General features: G+C 43.8%; 1 protein-coding gene across 2 annotated transcripts in view; it reads right to left on the bottom strand.

The window, feature by feature from the left end:
• rictora (RPTOR independent companion of MTOR, complex 2 a) overlaps positions 1-20,671 on the bottom strand; it is a 242,633-nt gene that overhangs the window by 6,133 nt on the left and 215,829 nt on the right. For both annotated transcript variants that reach the window (XM_043703086.1, XM_043703095.1), the window contains 3 exons: positions 16,856-17,080; positions 14,831-14,995; positions 5,931-6,054 (listed from right to left, as the gene is read on the bottom strand). In XM_043703086.1, coding sequence (XP_043559021.1) covers positions 5,931-6,054; positions 14,831-14,995; positions 16,856-17,080 — 514 coding nt within the window. The remainder of the gene's footprint in view (positions 1-5,930; positions 6,055-14,830; positions 14,996-16,855; positions 17,081-20,671) is intronic.

Genomic DNA, 20,671 nt, shown 5'->3' with positions numbered 1-20,671 from the left:
CTGAGGGGTGACCTGATAGAGGTTTACAAAATTATGAGAGGCATGGATAGGGTAAATAGGCAAAGTCTTTTCCCTGGGGTCTGGGAGTCCAGAACTAGAGGGCATAGGTTTAGGGAGAGAGGGAAAAGATATAAAAGAGACCCAAGGGGCAATGTTTTCACACAGAGGGTGGTACGTGTATGGAATGAGCTGCCAGAGGAAGTGGTGGATGCTGGTACAATTGCAACATTTAAGAGGCATTTGGATGGGTATATGAATAGGTAGGGTTTGGAGGGATATGGGCCGGGTGCTGGCAGGTGGGACTAGATTGGGTTGAGATAGCTGGTCGGCATGGACGGGTTCGACCGAAGGGTCTGTTTCCTTGCTGTACATCTCTATGACTCTATGTAGAATCCATACAGGTGAATGTAGGAAATAAAAAAGGGGAAGACAACACTGATGGGAGTAGTCTGTAGGTCCTCTAACAGTAACTATATGGTGCAACAGAGAATAAGTGAGGATATAATGACAGCATTTAAAAAATGTATAACATTCAGAGGTGAATTTAATCTTCATACACTATGGGAAAACCAATTTAGTGTATTCATGGAAGTTTCCTAGAACAATATTGTTGTGGACCCACCCAAAAATAAGGCTTCACTGGATCTGGTAATAAGGTTTAATGAAGGATAAAAGATCTGCAAGGAACATAACATCGTAGAATTTAACATTCAAACTGAGAGTGAGTAACTTGGGTCAGAAATAGCTATGCTAAAACTAAATAAGGGTAGTTACACAGGCATAGAAAAGGAGTTTAGCAGTAAAGGTGTTTGATGGAACACTGGCCAAATGTTTAAGGAAATAGTTCATGAGTCACAGCAAATATGAAGGAGAATTCTAAGCAGGGGATAAACTGACTAGGGTTAAGGATCATATCGAATTTAAAAAAAGTACAAATGGCAAAGATTAGTTGTAAGCCCGAGGATTGTATTTTGTTAACTTTTAAAACAATCACAAACCAGAGTAAAAATAAAATTAGAGCAAAGAAATAAAAAGTAACAAAACCAAAGGATTAAGAGCTTCTTTAAATATTTAAAAGACGTAGGCCAAAGTGAACATAGGAAATTATAGATCAGTTAGCTTAATATCAGTGAGTGTGAAAGTTTGAGTCTGTTTTGAAGAAAGCCTACTTGACCATAGGGCTGTTCTCTCATTGGAGAGAGATGTTTGTGGTGGTTTAACCTGAGGGTCACCACACCTCAGGTAAGGGAAGATTTTCAGAATAGTCCTCCATGATAAACTTAACCTGTGCAGGAACTGATTCCACAATCTTGGCATCAGCTGTTTTGCCAATTGAACCCTTTCATTTAACAGCATAGCAATTAGAAATGCATAGTATAATCAAGCAGAGTCACCACCACGATTGACTGGGCCGTCACCCATGTTCAACCAATCTCTCGCATTTCTACTCTCATCCCCTCCCTTCCACAACATCGATAGGGTCCCTCTGGTGCTCACATACCAGCTCATCAGCCTTTGCACCCAAAGGATCATTAACCATCATCTCATGACCAGCCTCATAATCCCTCCCTGTCAACAGCATTCTGCAGGGACCGTTCTCTCTGGGGACACATTGGTCCCAATAGCTCCTCATGGCCCCCACAGCAATCATAGATAGTGTAACACCTGCCTATTTACTTCCTACCTCCTGACTATCCAAGGCCCCAGATATACCTTTCTTTGAAGCAGTGATGTGTCTGCACCTCGTTCAATCCAGTCTACTGCATCACGTGGGCTCATCTACACTGGGGAGATGAAACACAGGCTTGGTGAACGCTTTGCAGAACACCTGCATTCGGTCCACAAAAATGACCCTGAGCCTGCCACTTCAACAGACCACTGTGTCCCGTGGCCACCAGCTGTGTCTCGGACTTGCTGCAGTACTCCAGTGAACATAGAATAATACAGCGCATAACAGGCCCTTCGGCCCTCGATGTTGCACCTACCTGTGAACAATTCTCAGCTCGTCCCCCTATACTATCACATCATCATCCATGTGCTTATCCAAGGATTGTTTAAATCTCCCTAATGTGGCTGAGTTGACTATATTGGCAGGCAGGGCATAATCAGAAGGGGGAAAATTTGCAACAGGACCTGGATGCCCTTGTACACCAGTTGCTGACAGCAAGCATGTAGGTACAGCAGGTGGTGAAGGTGGTAAAAAGCAGAATTTATACTGAAATAGTTGGTCTTCAAAGTGAGAGGATTGGAGGGGTTGTTTTGCTGCAATTCTGTAGGGCCTTGGTGAGACACGAAGCAGTTTTGGTCTCCTTATTAGAGGAAATATGTTCTCACTATAGAGGGAGTGTAGTAAAGGCTTACCAGACTGGAATCCTGGGATAGCAGGACTGACTGGAGGAGAGAATGGATTGGTTCAGATTACATTCACTAAGGTTCAGAAGAATACTGGGCGGGGGCGGGGGCGGGGGCAGGGGGGGGAAAAGTTCACTGAAACCAATAAAATTGTAGCAAGACAAGATGGAGGAAGAATGTTTCAAATGACAAGAGCCCAGAAACAGGGTCACAGTTTAAAGAAAAATGCAATTTCTTTTTATTCATTTGTGGGATGGTGTTTGTGGGTCACTGGCTAAGCTAGCATTTGTTACCTGTCCCAAGTTGCCCCTTGAGGTGGTGGTGGTGGTAATAAGCTGCCTTCTTGAACTACTGCAGGCCACCTCCTGTGTGTTGATCCAGAGCACCCTCGGGAAGGAGATTCAATGATTTTGACCCAGCAAGAGAAGGAACGGCAATTTATTTCCAAGTTACGATGGTGAGTGGCTTAGAGGGGAAACTTGAATGTGCCAGTGTTGCTATGTATCTGCTGTCCTTGTCCTTCTAGATAGAAGCGGTCATGGGTTTGTGAGATGCCGTATGAGGATCGTTGGTGAATTTCAGCAGTGTATCCTGTAGATTGTACACACTGCTGTGACTGAGCGTTGGTGGTGCAGGGAGTGGATGTTTGTGGATGTGGCGTCAATCAAGTGGCTGCTTTGTCCTGGGTGATGTCAAGCTTCTGGAGTGTTGTTGGAGCTGTACCCATTCAGGCAAGTGGGGTGTATTCCATCACCCTCCTGACTTGTGCCTTGTAGATGGTGGACAGGCTTTGGGGAGTCAGGAGATAACTTACTCGCCACAGTATTCCTAACCTCTGACCTGCTCTTGCAGCCACTGTGATTATGTGGCAAACCAAGTTGAGTTTCTTGTCAATGGTAACCCTGAGGACGTTGATCGTAAGAAATTCACAGGATGGTAAAACCCCAGAATGTAAATAGGCGGTGGTTACATTGTCTCTTATTGGGGATTGCCTAGCATTTGTATGGCATGAGTATTACTTGCCACTTGTCAGCCTAAGCCTGGATATTGTCCAGATCGTGTTGCATTTGAGCATGGACTGCTTCAATATCTGAGGAGTCACACACATGGTTCTGATCATTGTATAATCACCAGCAAACATCCCACTTCTGATGGAGGGACAGTCATTGGTGAAGCAGCTGAAGCTCACTACCCTGAGGAACTCCTATAGAGATGTCCTGAAGCTGAGATGACCGACTTCCAACAACCACAACCATCATCCTGCGTGCCAGAACGCTAATTCAGTAGAGTTGTGGATAGCGATGAAAAACGTTGTAAGTTACAGAGATACATAGATAAGCTGCAAAGCTGGGCTGAGAGGTGGCAAATGGAGTTTAGTGCGGAAAAGTGTGAGGTGATTCACTTTGGAAGGAGTAACAGAAATGCAGAATACTGGGTAAATGGTAAGATCTTGGTAGTGTAGATGAGCAGAGACATCTCAGTGTCCAGGTACACAGATCCTAGAAAGTTGCCACCCAGGTCAATAGGGTTGTTAAGGCGGCATATGGTATGTTAGCTTTTATTGGTAGAGGGATTGAGTTTCAAAACCATGAGATCATGCTGCAGTTGTACAAAACTCTGGTGCGGCCACACTTGGAGTATTGTGTACAGTTCTGGTCACTGCATTATAGGAAGGATGTAGAAGCTTTGGAAAGAGTTCAGAGGAGATTTACTAGGATATTGCCTGGTATGGAGGGAAGGTCTTACCAGGAAAGGCTGAGGGACTTGAGGCTGTTTTTATTAGAGAGAAGAAGGTTGAGAAGCAACTTAATTGAAACACGTAAGATAATCAGGGAGTTAGACAGTGAGAGCCTTTTTCCTTGGATTGCAATGGTTAGCACAAGGAGACATAGCTTTAAATTAAGGGGTGATAGATATTGGTCAGATGTCAGAGGTAGTTTCTTTACTCAGAGTAGTTTGGGCATGAACGCACTGTCTGCAACAGTAGCAGACTCGACAAGTTTAAGGGCATTTAAATAGTCATTGGATAGGCATATGGATGTGAATGAAATAATGTAGGTTAGATGGGCTTTAGATTGGTTCCACAGGTCAGCACAACATCGGGGGCCAAAGGGCCTGTATTGCGCTGGAATGTTCTATGAATCACTCAACCACTGGAGAGTTTGCCTCCATTACCCATTGATTCCAATTTTGCTAGGACTCCTTGATGTGATACTCAGTCAAATACAGCCTTGATTTCAAAGGCTGCCCCTCTCCCCTTCCCTCTGGATTGCAGCTCTTTTGTCCATGTTTGACCCAAGGCTGTAATGAGGTCAGGAGCTGAGTGACCCTGGGGGAACCCAAACTGGGCGTCACTGAGCAGGTTCTTGCTGAGCAGGTGCTGCTCGATAGCACTGTTACTGACACCTTCCATCATTTAACTGACGATCGAGCGTAATCTGGTGGGGCGGGAATTGGCTGGTTTGTCCTCCTTTTTATGTACCGAATATGCTTAGGCAATTTTCTACATTGTCAGATAGATGCCAGGGTTGTAACTATACTGGAGCAACTTGGCTAGGGGGAGCAAGTTCTGGAGCACAAGCCTTCAGTACTATTGGTGAAATGTTGTCAGGGTCCATAGTTTTTGCAGTATCCAGTGTCTCCAACTCTTTCTTGATCTCACGTGGAGTGAATCAAATTGGCTGAACACTAGTATCTGTAATGCTGGGGACCACTGGAGGATGCGGAGATGAATCACCTAACTCAACACTTCTGGCTGAAGATTACTGTGAATGCTTCAGCCTCATATTTTGCCCTGATATGCTGGGGTCTTCCATTATTGATGATGGGGATATTTGTGGAGCCGCCTCCCCTAGTGAGTTGTTTAATTATTCACCACCATTCATGACTGGATGTGGCAAGACTGTAGAGCTTAGATCTAACATGATGGCTATGGGATCACTGAGCTCTATCATTTGCTGCTTATGCTGTTTGGAATGCAAGTAATCTTGTTTAATATCTTCACCAGGTTGGCAGCTCATCTTCAGGTATGCCCGATACTGCTCCTGACATGCCCTCCTGCACACTCTATTGATCCAATCCAGGGTTGATCCCCAGGCTTGATGGTAATGGTCAGGTGGGGGATATGTCAGACCATGAGATTACAGATTGTGCTGGAGTACAGTTCTGCTGCGGTTGATGGCCCACAGCACCTCATGGATGTCCAGTCTTGAGTTGCTAGACGTGTTCAAAGTCTGCCCCATTTAGCACGGTAATGGGAAATCTCTTCACCCAGCATGGTGATTCTGTGGAATTCACTATATAAAAAGCAGTCAAAGCCAAATCATTGTATGATTTCAAAAAGGAGTTCGATTTGACACTTGGATGCTAAGGGATATGGGGGAAAGGCAGGAACAAGCTATTGAGTTGGATATTCACACATGGTTATGATGAATGGTGAAGCTGAGTAGCCTATTCCTGCTCCTATTTTGTGTGCACTTTGGTATGTTTCATTACGTTACATGCGCTTTCTAAATATCAGGTGCCGTTGTTGAATGTAAACAAATATCTTGGAACGATTTATTGAAATTAGTTCTTACGTCAAGAGCCCAGTTTCATGACCTTTTGTTCCCACTGAGCTGCTCAGGTTAATGACCAATCGTAAGACTTCTTTCCTCAAAAGCACTCGGCAGGCAGGCGTGTCATCGATGACAGGTTTCCCTCCTGTAGGAGACAAGATTCAAAGGCAATGAAGATAAACAACAACCAATAACACGGTCAGATCAGATTAGTTTAACTTTCCACAAGGTGCACTGCAGAAATTCACTATTTCTCCTTTGACAGCACCTTCGAAACCCACGACCACTTAAGGACAACAGCAGCAGATAGATGGGAACATCACTCCCTGTAAGCTCCACTCCAAGCCACTCACTATCCTGAACTGGAAATATATCACCACTCCTTCACTTGGTCAAAATCCTGGAATTCCCTCCATAAGGGCATTGTGGGTCAACCTACAGCACATGGACCGCAGCAGGTCAAGGCGAGAACTCACCCCCACCTTCTCAAGGGCTGTTAGGGACACGCAATAAAGGCTGAACAGCTAGTGGTGCCCACAGGCGCATAAAAAAAACTTAACCCTTTATTGATTGTAAAAGTGTAACTTATAAGCGATCTGGTGTCAAAGAACATAGAACAATACACTACTGAACAGACCCTTCGGCCCTCAATGTTGCGCCGACCTGTGAACTAATCTAAGCCCATCCCCCTACACTATCCCAACATCATCCATGTGCTTATCCAAGGATTGTTTAAATCTCCCCAATGTGGCTGAGTTAACTACATTGGCAGGCAGGGCATTCCACACCCTTCCCACTCTGAGAAAAGAACCTGCCTCTGACATCTGCCTTAAATCTATCACCCCTCAATTTGTAGTTATGACCGCTCGTACAAGCTGACATCATCATCCTAGGAAAAAGACTTTCACTGACCCTATCTAATCCTCTGGACATCTTGTTTGTCTCTATCAAATCCCCTCTGAGCCTTCTGTTCTCCAATGAGAACTGATTCCAGTCTCTCAGCCTTTCCTCATAAGGCCTTCCCTCCAGACCAGGCAACATCCTGGCAAGTCTCCGCTGCACCTTTTCCAACGCTTCTACATCCTTCCTGTAATGGGGCGACCAGAACTGAACACAATATTTCAAGTGCGGTCGCACTAGCATTTTGTATAGTTGCAGCATGACATTACCGCTCTGGAATGCAATCCCTCTACCGATGAAACCTAACACACCGTATGCCTTCTTAACAGCACTATCCACCTGGGTGGCAACTTTCAGGGATCTATGTACATGGTCTCCAAGATCCCTCTGCACATTCACACTACAGTCATAGTCATAGAGATATACAGGATGGAAAAAGACCCTTCGGTCCAACCTGTCCATGCCCACCAGATATCCCAACCCAATCTGGTCCCACCTGCCAGCACCCGGCCTATATCCCTCCAAACCCTTCCTATTCATATCCCCATCCAAATGCCTCTTAAATGTTGCAGTTGTACCAGCCTCCTCCACTTCCTCTGGCAGTTCATTCCATACACATACCACCTTCTGCTTAAAACAGATTTTTTCCAGTATTCTGCCTTCCTGTTATTCTTCCCAAAGTGAATCACCTCATATTTAGCAGCATTGAACTCCATTTGCCACCTCTCAGCCTAATTCTGCAGTATAGCCAAGTCCCCCTGCAACTTGTAACATTCTTCCAAACTGTCCACTACTCCAGACTTTAGTGTCATCTGCAAACTTACTAACCCACCCACCTATGCTTGGCTAAGTCCCAAAACAGATCCTTGTGACAGACCACTAGTAACTGGACTCCAGGCTGAATATTTTCCATCAACCATTAACGCTGCCTTCTTCCAGAAAGCCAGTGACTAGTAAGCTAGTAGTGGTGGCTGACTCAATTCGAGGGCTTAGACAGTCTAGTTTGCAGCCGAGATTGCAAGTCCTTGTACAGTCAGTTACCTCCCGGGTCAAGGGTTCAGGACATATGGCATGGCTGGATAGACTTCTAGAAAGGGAAGTGAACAACCAGTGGTAGTGATTCATGTAGGAACCAACAAGATAGGGAGGGACAACTTTGAGGGCTTGCAGGATCAGTTCAGGAAACACAGAAGCAATCTCACAGGGTATCAATCTCAGAAATACTACCTGTGCCACGAGCCTCATCATTTAAGCAAAGGCAGATCAGGGAAGTAAACCTGGGGTTTGAGGGATGGTGTAGGAGTGAGGGATTTAGATTTTGGATACATTGCGATCATTTTGTGAAAGGAGGAAGCTATTCAGAAGTGATGGGCTTCACCTGAGCAGAAAAGGAACTAATCTCAGAGCTGAGTCTGTAAATAGTGTAGTGGGATGGATTTGGAAGGCAAGGGTCTGGGTTATAAAGTCAGAGTCATACAGCACAGAAACAGGTCCTTCAGTCCAACTCATACATTCTGACCGAGTTACGGGAAATGAGGCTGGTCAAGTGGATAGCATCACAGTGGGTGAGCATTCGTGAAATAGTAATCATAACATAAGATTCAGAACTAAATTGGAAAAGGATAAAAATCAGCCAATGATTAGGATCCCAGACTGGAAAAGGGCAGATTTTAGCGCAGGATAGCATGTGTGCAGGTGGGTTTAAGCTCAAGGCAGACTAGGAATGCAGCAAAGAAGGATAACTTAGGACATCTTATGATTTCCAATATTTCTAATACGATAAGAAATTTAGCTTTAAGGCACTTTACCTAAACACTTGTAGTATTCATAACAAAGTAGATGAATTAACAGCACAAATCATTGTGAATGATTGTTACGTGGCAGGCATCACAGAGACATGGTTGCAGGGGGTTCAAGACGGGCAGTTCAACATCCTAAGATTTCCAACTTATTGAAAAGACAGGGAGGGGGCAGAGGGGGCAGGGTTGCCTTGTTACTTAAGAATGAAATTAAATGTCATAGGGTCAGATGAGTCTGTGTGGGTGGAGTTGAGGAAGCACAAATGAAGATTACCCGGGGTGCGGGGGGATTAGGCAACCATGGCTGACAAAGGAAGTCAGGAAATATAACAGTGAGAAAGAGAGAGCATTTAAAGGGGCCAAGAGCACTGGGAAATCCAAAGATTGGGAAGACTACAAAATGAGAGGATAACAAAGAGAGAAATATGGAAGGAGAAGATCAAATATGAAGGTAGGCTAGTCTGTAATATTAGAAATGATAGTAAAACTTTCTTTTAATTCATAAGAAACAAACGAGAGGCAAAAATAAACATTGGCCACTTCAAATTGATGCCAGAAGGCTAGTGCTGGGAGATAAGGAAATAGCTGAAGAACTTAAATACTTTGTGTCAGTCTTCACAGTGGAAGACATGAGCAAAATCCCAACAATTGAAGGGGCAGGAGGCAGAGTTGAATATGGTAGGCATTACAAAAGAGAAAGTGCTAGAAAGCTAAAAGGTGGTGGTGATGGGAGATTTTAATTTTCCCAACATTGACTGGGATACACTTAGTGTCAGAGGTCTGGATGGGGTAGAATTTGTAAGAAGCGTCCAGGAGAGTTTTCGAGAGCAGGATGTCAATAGTCCGACGAGGGAAGGAGCCATATTGGACCTGGTGTTGGGGAATGAGCCAGGCCAAGTGTGAGAAGTTGTGGTGGGGGTTTCTTTGGGAACAACGAACACAATTCTGTAAGTTTTAGAATACTCGTAGCCAAAGATGAGAATGGTCCTCGGGGAAGAGTACTAAACTGGGCCAAGGCCAATTATATCAAAATTAGACAGGAGCTGGGAAATATGGATTGGACACAGCAGTTTGAAGGGAAGTCCACATTTGAGATGTGGGAGGGTTTCAAAGAAAGGTTAAAGATAGTGCAGGATAGGCACTGAAAGCAAAGGATAGGAAGGGCAAGATTTGTGAACCATGGATGACAGGACAAATGGTACAACTAGCCAAGAGGAAAAGGGAAGCGTACAAAAGGCAGCTAAGAACAGAACGGGCCCTGGAGGAATATCGGGAGAGTAGGACCAGTCTTAATTGAGGAATCAAGCGGGCTAAAAGGGGTCATGAAATAGCTTTAGCGAGCAGAATTAAGGAGAATCCCAAAGCCTTTTATTCTTATATAAAGAAGCAGGTAACTAGAGAAAGGATTGGTCCACTAAAGGATAAGGAAGGAAGGTTGTGTGTTGAACCTGAGAAAGTGAGTGAGATTCTGAATGATTACTTTGCATCAGTGTTCACTGAGGAGAGGGACATGATGAATGTTGAGATTAGAGATCGAAGTTTGATTAGTCTGGATCACGTTGACATTAGTAGGGAAGATATGTTGGGTAGGCTAGAGGTTATTAAGGTGGACAAATCCCCAGGACCAGATGGGATCTATTCCGGTTGCTGAGGGAGGCGAGAGGGGAAATAACTGGGGTACTGACAGATATCTTTGTAGCATCCCTAAACATAGGTGAGGTGCCAGAGCCGTGGAGGGTTGCTCATGTTGTCCCCCGTACAAGAAGGGTAGTAGGGATATTCCGGGTAACTACAGACCAGTAAGCTTGACATCAGTGGTGGGAAAGTTGCTGGAGAAGGTACTGAGGGTTAAAATCTATTTATATTTGGAAAAGAATGGGCTTATCAGTGATAGGCAACATGGTTTTGTGCGCAGGAGATCATGCCTTACCAACTTAATAGAGTTATTTGAGGAAATGACTATGTTGATAGATGAAGGAAGGGCTGTTGATGTCATATACATGGACTTTAGTAAGGCGTTTGATAAGGTTCCCCACGGTAAACTGATAGAGAAAGTGAAGTAACATGGTATGCAGGACGTTCTAGCTAGGTGGATAAAGAACTGGTTGACCAACAGGAGACAGAGTTGAAGGGAGTTTCTCGAAAAGGAGAAAGGTGACCAGTGGTGTTCCACAGGGTTCAGTGCTGGGGCCATTGTTGTTTGCAATATACATAAATCATCTGGAAGAGGAACTGTTGGTATAATCAGCAAGCTTACAAATGACACGAAGATTGGAGGAGTAGTAGAAAGCATAGGGGACTGGAGAATACAGGAGGATATAGAGAGACTGGAGAGTTGGGCGGAGGAGTGACAGATAAAGTTCAATTTAGGCAAATGTGAGGTGATGCATTTTGGGAAGTCTAATTCTAGAGTGAATTATACAGTAAACGAAGAGCCTTGGGAAAAGTTGATGGGCAGAGAGATCTGGGAGTTCAGGTCCATTGTACCCTGAAGGTTGCTGCACAGGTGGATAGAGTGATCAAAAAGGCATCTGGTATGCTAGCCTTCATCGGGGTATTGAGTATAAGAGCTGGCAAGTCATGTTAAAATTGTACATGACGTTGGTTCAGCATTTAAAATATTGCGTACAGTTCTGGGGACCACATTACCAAAAGGATGTGGACGCTTTGGAGAGGTTGCAGAGAAGGTTTACGAGGATGTTGCCTGGTATGGAAGGTGCTAGTAATGAAGAGGTTGAGTAGATTAGGATTGTTTTCATTAGAAAAAAGGAGATTGAGGGGGGACCTGACTGAGGTCTACAAAATCATGAAGAGTAGAGATAGGGTAGATAGAGATAAGATTTTTCCCAGGGTGAGGAATTCAATAATGAAAAGGTCACACTTTCAAGGTGAGAGGTGAAAAGTTGAAGGGGGATACATGCGTAAAGTACTTTACACAGAGGGTGGTAGGTGCCTGGAGGTTGTAGAGCAGAGGTGGTAGAGGCAGGCACGGTTGATTCATTTAAGATGCGTCTGGACAGATGCTTGAATAGGTGGGGAACAGAGGGTTACAAATGCTTAGGAATTGGGCGACAGGTTTAGACAGTGGGTTTGGATCAGCTCAGTCTTGGAGGGCCGAAAGGCCTGTTCCAGGGCTGTGAATTTTCTTTGTTCTTTGTCTAAAAATTGATAAATCTCCTGGCCCCAATGGGCTACATCCTAGAGTTCTGAGGAACGTGGCTGAGGAAATAGCGGAGGCATTGGTTGTGGTCGTTGAAAAGTCACTGAAGTCAGGGTAAGTCCCAGATGATTGGAAAATCACTGTTGTACCCTTGTTCAAAGGAGGATCAAAACAAAAAATGGAAAATTATAGGCTGATTAGTCTAACCTTGGTTGTTGGTAAAATTCTAGAAACCATTGTTAAGGATGAGATTTCTAAATTCATGGAAGTCCAGGGTTGGATTACAAGTCAGTATGGATTTAGTTAAGGGGAGGTCGTGCCTGACAAACCTGTTAAAATTCTTTGAAAAGGTAACAAGTAGGTGGATGTTATTTACCTAGATTTCCAAAAGGCCTTTGATAAGGTGCCTCATGGGAGGGTGCTGAGTAAGATGAGGGCCTATGGTGTTTGAGGTGAGCTACTAGCATGAGAGTTGGGATAAAAGGTTCTTTTTCGGAATGGCAGCCGGTGATAAGCAGTGTCCCGCAGGGTTCAGAGTTGTGGCCGCAGCTGTTCACTTTATTTATTAAGGATCTGGATGAAAGGGCTGGGGGCAATCTGGTGAAGTTTGCCGATGATACGACGTTAGGTGGACAGGCAGGTAGTACTGAGGAGGTGGGAAAGCTGCAGAAAGATTTAGATAGTTGAGGAGAGTGGTCCAGGAAATGCAAGGTCTTGCACTTTGGAAAAAATAGAGGCATGGACTATTTTCTAAATGGCGAGAAAATTCATAAAGCGTAAGTACAAAGGGATCTGGGAGTGCTAGTCCAGGATTTTCAAAATGTTAATTTGCAGACTGAGTCCGTGGTTAAGAAAGCAAATGTAACGTTGTCATTTACCTCAAGAGGGTTGGAATATAAAAGCAGCGATGTGCTACTAACACTTTATAAAGTACTGGTTAGGCCCCAATTAGAATATGGTGTCCAATTTTGGGCCTCACACCTCAGGAAGGACATACTGGCACTGGAACATGTCCAGCAGAGATTCACACGGATGATCCCTGGAATTGTAGACCTAACATATGATGAACTTCTGAGTATCCTGGGATTATATTCATTGGAGTTTAGAAGGTTGAGGGGAGATCTAATGGAAACTTACAAGACAATGCATGGTTTAGAAAGGGTGGACACTGGGAAGTTGCTGCCGTTAGGCGGGGAGACTAGGACCCGTGGACACAGCCTTAGAAATAGAGGGGGTCAATCTAAAACGGAAATGAGGAGACATTTCTTCAGCCAGAGAGTGGTGGGCCTGTGGAATTCTATGCCACAGAGCGCAGTGGAGGCCAGGACGTTAGATGTCTTCAAGCAGAGATTGATAAATTCTCAATCTCGCAAGGAATTAAGGGTTACAGGGAGAGTGTGGATAAGTAGAATTGAAATGCTGATCAGCCATGATTGAATGGCGGAGTGGACTCGATGGGCTGAATGGCCTTACTTCCACTCCTATGTCTTATGGAAACATATTTTGGTGGATAAAACATTGCAAGAAAAGTGGGAGAATTTCAAAAGGGAGGGGAATTGAATACAAGCTAGATACATACCCATGAGAAACAAATCCAGGGTATCGAAAACTAGAGTACTCTGCTTGGCTAAGGATATTGATGAGAAAATTAGAAAGAAAAAGGAGGCATACGAGACATACTAGAATAATGGCAGCTAGAGAAATCAGGAAGAGTATCTCAAATGTAGGAGAGAGTCTAAGGCTAAGAGGAAGCATGAGGAAAGTCGTGTCCTCCATCAGTGTTGAGAACCAATGCTTTTCCTAACTTCTGTTAACAATTTGGAGATGAATGTTGAGGGCAAAATCTCCAAATTTGCAAATGATCCTAAGTTAGGGAGAATAATGAATTGTGAGGATGATGCTGAGTGACTTCAGAGGGACCTTGACAAGTTGGCCAATGGGCAGACAGCTGACATGAACTTCAATGCAGAGAAATGGGAGGTAATGCCTTTGGTCGAAGAAACATGGAGAGACAATACAGGCTCGATGGTACAACTCGAGGGGAGTACAGGAGCAGAGGGACCTCGACGCTCACGTACACAATTCTTTCAAGGTGGCTGGCAAGTTGAAACAGTTAAGTTGGCACTTTGAATGTTTGGGTTTATAAATAAGAGGCACAGAGTACAAAAGCAAGGAAGTGATGTTACACCTCTAAAATATTCAGTCAGACCACATTTCAGTATTGTGTCCTGCTGTAGGCACCTTTTTTAAAGAAGGACGTTAAAGCCCTGGTGAGAGTGCAAATGACATTTACTACAATGATACCAGGAATGAAGGATTTTAGATACAAGGAAAGATTAGAGAGATTGGGCAGGTTCTCCTTTCAGCAGAGAAGATTAAGAAATGACCTTACTGAAGTATTCAAATGATGAATAATTTTGACAAGATAAAGGATATTCTGTTTCCACTGGTAAGTATGTCAGTAACTAGGGATCACAATTTCAAGGTTTTCAGCAAGAAAGTTAAGAGTGAGAGGAGGAGAAACTTCTTAACTCAGAGGTGTTAGGATTTGGAATGTACTGCCTGGGAGAGTGAGGAAGGCAGATTCCATAGGAGGCTTCAAAAGAGCGCTGCAAGTGTAATTTGAAAGTGAAGTATTAAGGGAGCTATGGAGTTAGGGCTAGAGAGTGGAATAGTTCTTTTGGGAACCAGTAAAGACATCATTGGTTGAATGGTCTCCTCTGTACTGTAAAATTTTATGCTAATTTAATCTAATAAATCCATCTCCCTTACAATGAACCCTAATCTAAACTATTCATGACCCTGCCTCTTAATGATGTAACAGGCATCTCCTTGCATGCCCAACAGTAATAATCAGCTTTCTCTGAACTAACCTTGGTCCTCTGCCCAGATTATATGGGAATACCGTAACTCCTAGCCTTACCAAACTCCACCCAAGCAACCAGGATGATAGGAATGTGGAAACACAACTCGAAGGATAAATGCAGCGTCTCACACTTTCTGATCAATTGAAGGCAATACTCGAGTCTCCCAAGGCAGTTTTCATTGCCACGTACACTCACCTATAACGATATCCACACTCTTGGTGCTGCTTGCTGAGCCCTGTGACACAGCATCACTGCACCCAGAGATCCCAGAAATCTTAGAGGAGCGAGGTGTGACTTCCAGGTGGGTGTGGATTGGGATGACAGACACACAGCATTCGGAGCATGGAATGTCTGGAAAATCTGAAATACATTAGCATTTAAAGAAAGTAAGACCTGTTTACATAGCACTGTCTTAGCGGGGTATTTGTCTGTTAGGCATAGAAAGGATTGCAGACAATAACAACACAGGAGACTAAGGCACCCAATGTACCTGTGCCGACTCGAGCCAGTTACAGCGATCCTGTTCTCATCATTCCTCTTCTCTTTCTTCATCGCTGTGATCTTTCCATTTCCAATACCCTTTTAAAAATTGCTAGAATCTTCTTTCGTCTCTCTTTCAGGCAGTAATGCTGGACCATTACTTTTTTGCTTCCTAAGAATTCTCAATTCCCCCTCACCTCCCCAAGCGTTTTTGCCAATACCATCTACAAGATGCACTGCAGAAAAGCTCCTCACAGCATCTGCCAAACCCACAACCATCTGGAAGGACAAGGGCAGCAGGTATACAGGAACACTACCTTCCCCAAGCCATGCGCCTTGCTCATCTGGAAATATATAGTCATTTCTTCAGTGTCACTGGATTCAAATCCTGAAATTCCCACCATAAGGGTATTGTTATGCAGGGAAAGTAGGGACGGGTAATAAATGTTTGTCAACCAGTGATGCCCCCCCGCTATGAGTAAATTGAAAAAACAGAGTGGGTAGCATGGGGGCATTTGTACAAACAACTAGTTAAGGGGAACAGTCACATGGTGTGCAGGGTGTTCTAGCTAGATGGATAAAGAACTGGTTGAGCAACAGGAGACAGAGTGTAGTAGTTGAAGGGAGTTTCTCGAAATGGAGAAAGGTGTCCAGTGGTGTTCCACAGGGGTCAGCATTATTTGTAATATGCATAAATGATCTGGAAGTGGGCACTGTTGGTATGATCAGCAAGTTTGCAGATGACACAAAGATTGGTGGAGTAGTAGAAAGCATAAGGGACTGTCAGAGGATACAGGAGGATATATATAGACTGGAGAGTTGGGTGGAAAAATGGTAGATGGTTTTCAATCCAGACAAATGAGAGGTGATGCTTTTAGGCAAGTCTAATTCTAGTGCGAATTATACAATGAACGGAAGAGCCTTGGGAAAAGTTGATGGGCAGAGAGATCTGGAAGTGCAGGTCCATTGTACCCTGAAGGCTGCTGCACAGGTGGATAGAGTGGTCAAGAAGGCATATAGTATGCTTGCCTTCACTGGACGGGGTATTGAGTATAAGAGCTGGCAAATCATGTTAAAATAGTACAAAACATTGGTTCGGCTGCACTTAGAATACTGTGTACAGTTCTGGTCGCCACATTACCAAAAGGATGTGGACACTTTGTAGAGAGTGCAGAGAAGGTTTACAAGGATGTTGCCTGGTATGGAAGGTGCTAGCTATGAAGAGAGGTTGAGTAGGTTAGGTTTATTTTCACTAGAAAAAAGGAGATTGAGGGGGGACCTGATTGAGGTTTACAAAATCATGAAGGGTATAGACAGGGTGGATAGAGACAAACTTTTTCGCGGGGTGAAGGATTCAATGATGGGAGATCATGCTTTCAAGGTGAGAAGTGGAAAGTTTAAGGGGGATACACGTGGCAAGTGCTTCACACAGAGGGTGGTGGGCGTTTGGAACGCGTTGCCAGCAGACGTGATAGAGGCAGGCACGGTAGATTAATTTAAGGTGCATCTAGACAGATGCATGAGTAGGTGGGGAGCAGAGGGATATAAATGCTTAGGAATTGACCGACAGGTTTAGGCAGTACATTTGGATCGGCTCAGGCTTGGAGAGCTGGAGGGCTGTTCCTGGGCTGTAAACATTCTTTATTCTTTGAGTGTCCAGCAAGGTTATCACAAAGACAGAAACTGAAGGTTATAAAGGAGACATACTGTTAAGCAAGCTACAGGCGTGTTCATACCCACCTACACGATTGAAAGTGGAAGCACACTGGCTGTAGGGAAGGCAGCCGACAATCTGCAGGCACACACAATATAGGCAGTTCTCATCTGTGTGCTCCTTTAAACCAGTCTCCTCAGTAACATCAATGGAACGAGCATTTTCCGATGCTTTCAGCATTGCCTCTGTGAAACTGATCTGTGGCCGGAGCTCTTGATAGGGACTCCGAGAACAAGGAGACAATGCTGCATCTGAAAGGAACAAAACAGAACTCAATTAGTCTTTGGCTGGTCAAAAGCACAGGCTCTGAACAATGATCATTGATCTGTAACATTAACTTCATCCTTTTGTCCTCAGATGCTGCCAGAACTGCATTGTCTACTTTTATTGTGGCAGGTAAAGTGTGTGTGTGCGTATGTATGTATGTATGTGTCTGTGTCTGTGTGTTTGGGGGTGGAGGTAACAGTGTCTGTGTCTGTGTGTTTGGGGGTGGAGGTAACAGTGTCATGCCCTTACTCCAGCCTGCACGATTTGCATACTTTTTATTTATTCAGTTTTGGGATTTGGATAATGATGACAACAACAACATTTAGTACTCGTTGTTAATTTCTTCTAAGGTAGTAGAGGTGAGTTAACTATTTGGATCAATTCAACCCATATGCTGGAGATACCCACATGCTGTGAGGGAATTTCAGCACTTTGACTGAGTGACACTGAAGGAATGGTGATATACTTCCACATCAAAATGGGGAGAGCTTTGGGAAGGACATGTGGGTGATCACATGCATCTGCTGCCCTTTTCCCCCTTGAAAGATGCTACTGAAGGTGTTTTGGTGAGTTGCTGCACTGTATCCTGTATATGGTTGTAAAAGACCACATATATTTCATTTCTGCAACTGTAAACTGAAATGGACTTTGGACTGCTGTAACTGAAAACACTGCAGTTTTGCAACTTGAAAAGCATGTGTTGCATATAACATTGCACTTGGAAGAAGAAAGAAGAAGAATTCAAGATTAAACAGCACTGAAAATCTCTTGAATTAACAGTGAGGCAAATTGATCATTTTGTTGGTCTCACCAGAGGTTCCTCAAATTAATCTACTTGGTTTAGTCCAGTTGAATTAATTTATGGTCAAGGGATAGGAGATCCCTCTGATCAAGGGCATACATTTATGGCTTAAAAAAAAACAAAGACTCAGCATTGGATTATGTATCCAGGCTTCATCCATACCAGACTGGGATGTGCAGGTCAGATGAATTGGCCATGCTAAATTTCCCATAGTATGTTAGGTGCATTAGTCAGAGGGAAATAGGTCTGGGTGGGTTACTCTTCTGAGGTTCGGTGTGGTCTTATTGGGCCAAATGGCCTGTTTTCACACTAGGGAATCTAACCTAAACTGTACAGGGCATCGGTAAGATCACATCTGGAATATTGTACCTGGTTTTGATCCCTTATCTGAGGATGGATGTGCTGGCGATGGAGGAAGTGCAATGAAGGTTGCCCAGACCGATTCCTCGGTTAGCAGGACTAACGTACGGGGACAAACTGGATCTGTTGGGACTGTATTCATGCAGCTCAGAAGACTGGGGGTGAGGATCTCATAGAAACCTATAAAATTCTAACAGGATTAGATAGGGTAGATGTAGGAAGGATGTTCCCTATGACAGGAGAGTCCATAGCCAGACGTGATAGTCTAACGATAAGGGATAGCTTTTTTAGGACTGAGATGAGGATAATTGTTTCCCCACCCAGACAGTGGTAAACCTGTGGAATTCTCTGTCACAAAGTGTTTGAAGCCAGAACATTGGATGCCTTCAAGGAGGAGATACATTTCGTAAGGTTAAAGGATCAAAGCATACAGGGAGAAACAGGAACAGGGTAATGAGATGGAAGGTCAGCCCCGATCAGATTGAATGGTGGGTTGGGTCAAAAGGGGCTACTCCTGCTCCTATACTCGATGCTTCTATGTAAGACTAAAGGCGTTAAGAGGTCTGGGGAGAGACTGAGAGCGTAGTGTTAAAATCGGATCAGCCACGATCAGACTGAAAGGCAGACGAGGCTCACCTACTGATGCATTTACACCGAGGTCATTGATTCATCCTGTCACATTATACAAAACCAAGTCTAATACAACCTGTTCTTTGATTGGTTCCAAAAGCTGCTGCTTTAAAAAAACAATTCTATCTTGTAAACATTTTATGAAGTCATCATCCAGGCTACTACTGCCATTCTGATCTTTCAAGTTGACATACAGATTAAATTTAGATTATTTCAAGTATTCTGAAATATCCCCTTAAATATATCCCATCGCCTCTCTTGATTTATCCCCTATCCTATTGTTCCAATTTACTTTGCATTAGCTCAGACTGCTAGAATCTTCAACTGTTAAGAATATAAATGGCTTCTTTCTTGTAGGTAATGGTATGTAGATTTGGAGCATATTGATATTGTTTGGGAAATCTAGTAAAGGAAAAAATGAATTTTAATTTCAGTGAAGTGACGTTTTTAAATGAAGGCCAGAAAATAATTTTGAGCTGACAGCTTTTCCAAGAAAGCATGTGACTCTGAGTCTTGATTAACTACCCGGGGAGTTAATTGCTGATGACTTACAGAGTTGAGTTTTAAGATACAGAAAAGGATAATCAGGAGCCACTTGAAGGTTGAGTTCAGTAAGAGAAGTCATTCTCGCAGAAGGGCAGTTTTTCAGTTTGGAGAAGCCATCAGCCTGTGACTATCAGAATTAGAAAGAACTGACCAGGCCATGAGTGCTGGAAAGAGTCAGTTGAGCTTGACATTGAAAAGTTAAGCCAGGAATGACTAAAAAGAATAGCACTGAAAAAAAAAATTGAATTTTTTTTAATTCATATGATCTTTTTAAACTGTCATGTATCCCATATATAGCTTTTGTTTTGTGCAATAAACTTGCACTCCTTATTAAAAGAACATTGACAAGCTCATGTGAATATGCCTAGTGACTGACAACAGTATCAAAAATAAGACTCACTTTCTATTAATGTGTTGCTGGAAAAGCGCAGCAGGTCAGGCAGCATCCAGGGAACAGGAGAATCGACGTTTCGGGCATAAGCCCTTCTTCAGGAATCCTGAATCCTGATTCCTGAAGAAGGGCTTTTGCCCGAAACGTCGATTCTCCTGTTCCCTGGATGCTGCCTGACCTGCTGCGCTTTTCCAGCAACACATTTCCAGCTCTGATCTCCAGCATCTGCAGACCTCACTTTCTCCTCACTTTCTATTAAGCCCAGTTTCACTCGGATGTGATTTGTTCAGTATTGCCATCAGTTAAGATCAGAATAATAGTCACTGCCTGTCACACAAGTGATGCAATGCCACTTGAGAAATTGCAAATGTCACTGAGAAGTTGTGATCATTGTGTAATCATCAATTCAATTTCCCACTTCAGACCATCTGACAGAAAAGTTATTCATGGAGCAGCTGAAGAATGTTGGGCCTAGGACACTAGCCTGAGGAATTCCGACACAGATGTCCTGGAACTGAGATAAGACTCCCAGTGACCATCAGCAACTTGCTTTATGCTAGGTATGATTCCAACCAGCTCCCCTCACAAGGAGGTTGAGCAATTCATCAACTTCACCAACACATTCCACCCTGACCTTAAATTTACCTGGACCATCTCTGACACATCCCTCCCCTTCCTGGACCTCTCCATCTCCATTATTGACGACCGACTTGACACTGACATTTTTTACAAACCCACCGACTCCCACAGCTACCTGGATTACATCTCTTCCCACCCTACCTCTTGCAAAAATGCCATCCCGTATTCCCAATTCCTCCGCCTCCGCCGTATCTGCTCCCAGGAGGA

The sequence above is a fragment of the Chiloscyllium plagiosum genome, chromosome 2 (assembly GCF_004010195.1).
Source record: "Chiloscyllium plagiosum isolate BGI_BamShark_2017 chromosome 2, ASM401019v2, whole genome shotgun sequence".
NCBI classification, from domain to species: domain Eukaryota; kingdom Metazoa; phylum Chordata; class Chondrichthyes; order Orectolobiformes; family Hemiscylliidae; genus Chiloscyllium; species Chiloscyllium plagiosum.
The sequence above is the reverse complement of the archived record's forward strand: the minus strand, read 5'-3'. Positions and strand labels throughout refer to the sequence as shown.